The 1,739-nt window shown below is 61.5% G+C and overlaps 1 protein-coding gene across 11 annotated transcripts in view; it reads left to right on the top strand.

Moving 5' to 3' along the window:
- The window catches only part of RUSC2 (RUN and SH3 domain containing 2), a 61,872-nt gene that overhangs the window by 59,433 nt on the left and 700 nt on the right, over positions 1 to 1,739 (top strand). For all 11 annotated transcript variants that reach the window (XM_059888990.1, XM_059888991.1, XM_010807922.3 and 8 more), the window contains 3 exon segments: positions 132 to 178; positions 624 to 1,425; positions 1,519 to 1,656. In XM_059888990.1, coding sequence (XP_059744973.1) covers positions 132 to 178; positions 624 to 1,425; positions 1,519 to 1,656 — 987 coding nt within the window.

A 1,739-nucleotide genomic window follows, 5' to 3' on the forward strand; every position in this document is an offset into this window, starting at 1 on the left:
CCCCTGCCATAGAAAGGAGATGTTCACCTGTACCTTTGCTGTATGTCTGACCCCCCCATATCTGTCTCCTTTGTACGTCACGATCTGGCTATAGCCACACAAGACTCAACTCTTCATCTCTCTCCCTGCAGCATCCGGTCCCTGGAGTTCTGGTTTAATCACCTCTATAACCACGAAGGTAACACTCAGAACCCTGCTCTGTCTTGCCAACTCAATACAGGCCAGTCCTGGGAGGACCAAGAGGGGGCGGCGGCACTGCTGTCTTTGCAGAGTCTAGAGGTGGGGAGGAGAACCACACAAGCTTTCATCTCGAGGCTTGGGCTTCTACCCAAGTCCTTTCCCAGCCTCTGTTATGTTAGAGCCTGGGAGCCAGGAGGATACTCAGGCAATCTGGAAGTCAGGGTGGCCAGGAGCCTCTCCTCTGAACTCAAGGTTGCTGCTTAAGCTGATGGAGCATGTTCACCGCACAACTTCCGGAGGCATTGTTGACACCACAGTGCAGCTCAGTGGCACAGCCTGCCCAGCAGCATGCGATGGTTCTGCCCAGCTTGCCTTTCCGAGGCCCACCCCAGGCCAGGCTCTGCTTCTCTATGTGGCTCAGTCCCTCTGTCTTTCTCCCCTAGATATCATCCAGACCCACTACCAGCCGTGGGGCTTCCTGAATGCAGCGCATACGGTGTGCCCTGGCCTCTTTGAGGAGCTGCTGCTGCTGCTGCAACCCTTGGCCCTCCTGCCCTTCAGCCTAGACCTGCTGTTTCAGCACCGGCTGCTGCAGAGCGGCCAGCAGCAGCGGCAGCACAAGGAATTGCTGCGAGTGTCCCAAGACCTGCTGCTGTCCGCCCACTCGACCCTGCAGTTGGCCCGCTCCCGCAGCCAGGACGGCCCTGGAGATGTGGACAGGGCAGCCCCCGGGGAGCGGGTGAAGGGTGTGGGTGCCCCAGAAGGTGGAGAAGAGGAGGAGGAAGAGGAGGAGACAGAGGCGGCCGGGAGCTCAGGGCGCGGCAGGTGGGCCCGAAGTGGGCAGGCTGGCTGGTGGTACCAGCTCATGCAGAGCTCCCAGGTCTACATCGATGGCTCCAGCGAGGGCTCTAGGTTCCCCCGAGGTAGCAGCACTGGTAACAGCAGTGAGAAAAAGAAAGGGGCAGGAGGCGTGGGGCCACCCCCCCGAGAGGGAGTCGTGGAGGGAGCGGAGGCCTGCCCTGCCCCTGAGGAGGCCCTCGGCCGGGAGAGGGGCTGGCCCTTCTGGATGGGGAGCCCCCCTGATTCTGTACTGGCGGAGCTGAGGCGGAGCCGGGAGAGGGAGGGGTCCGCTGCCCCCACAGCAGAAAATGAGGAAGGAGCATCTGAACCTTCACCAGGGGGCATCAAGTGGGGACACCTCTTTGGGTCCCGGAAGGTTCAGCGGGAGGCCCGACCCACAAATAGGTAAGAGTTGGCCCCTGGTGGAAACTAGAGGGTGGGAGAGCCTGCTCTAAGACGGGCACAGATGGAGCCAGAGCCCTGGCCACTGTCCCCTAGGCTGCCCTCGGACTGGCTCAGCCTGGACAAGTCTGTGTTCCAGCTCGTGGCACAAACAGTGGGTGCCCGCCGGGAGCCAGAGCCCAAGGACAGTCTGCAGGAGCCACCCTCTCCAGGCCTGCCTTCCAAGCCTCCATGGTGAGCAGGGGAGACTGGAGGATTGGGGGGCAGAGGCTGGCTCGGGATGGGCTTTCTCTGACCTCCATTTGTTGTCTCCCCAG

Source organism: Bos taurus, chromosome 8 (genome assembly GCF_002263795.3).
Source record: "Bos taurus isolate L1 Dominette 01449 registration number 42190680 breed Hereford chromosome 8, ARS-UCD2.0, whole genome shotgun sequence".
Lineage (NCBI taxonomy): Eukaryota > Metazoa > Chordata > Mammalia > Artiodactyla > Bovidae > Bos > Bos taurus.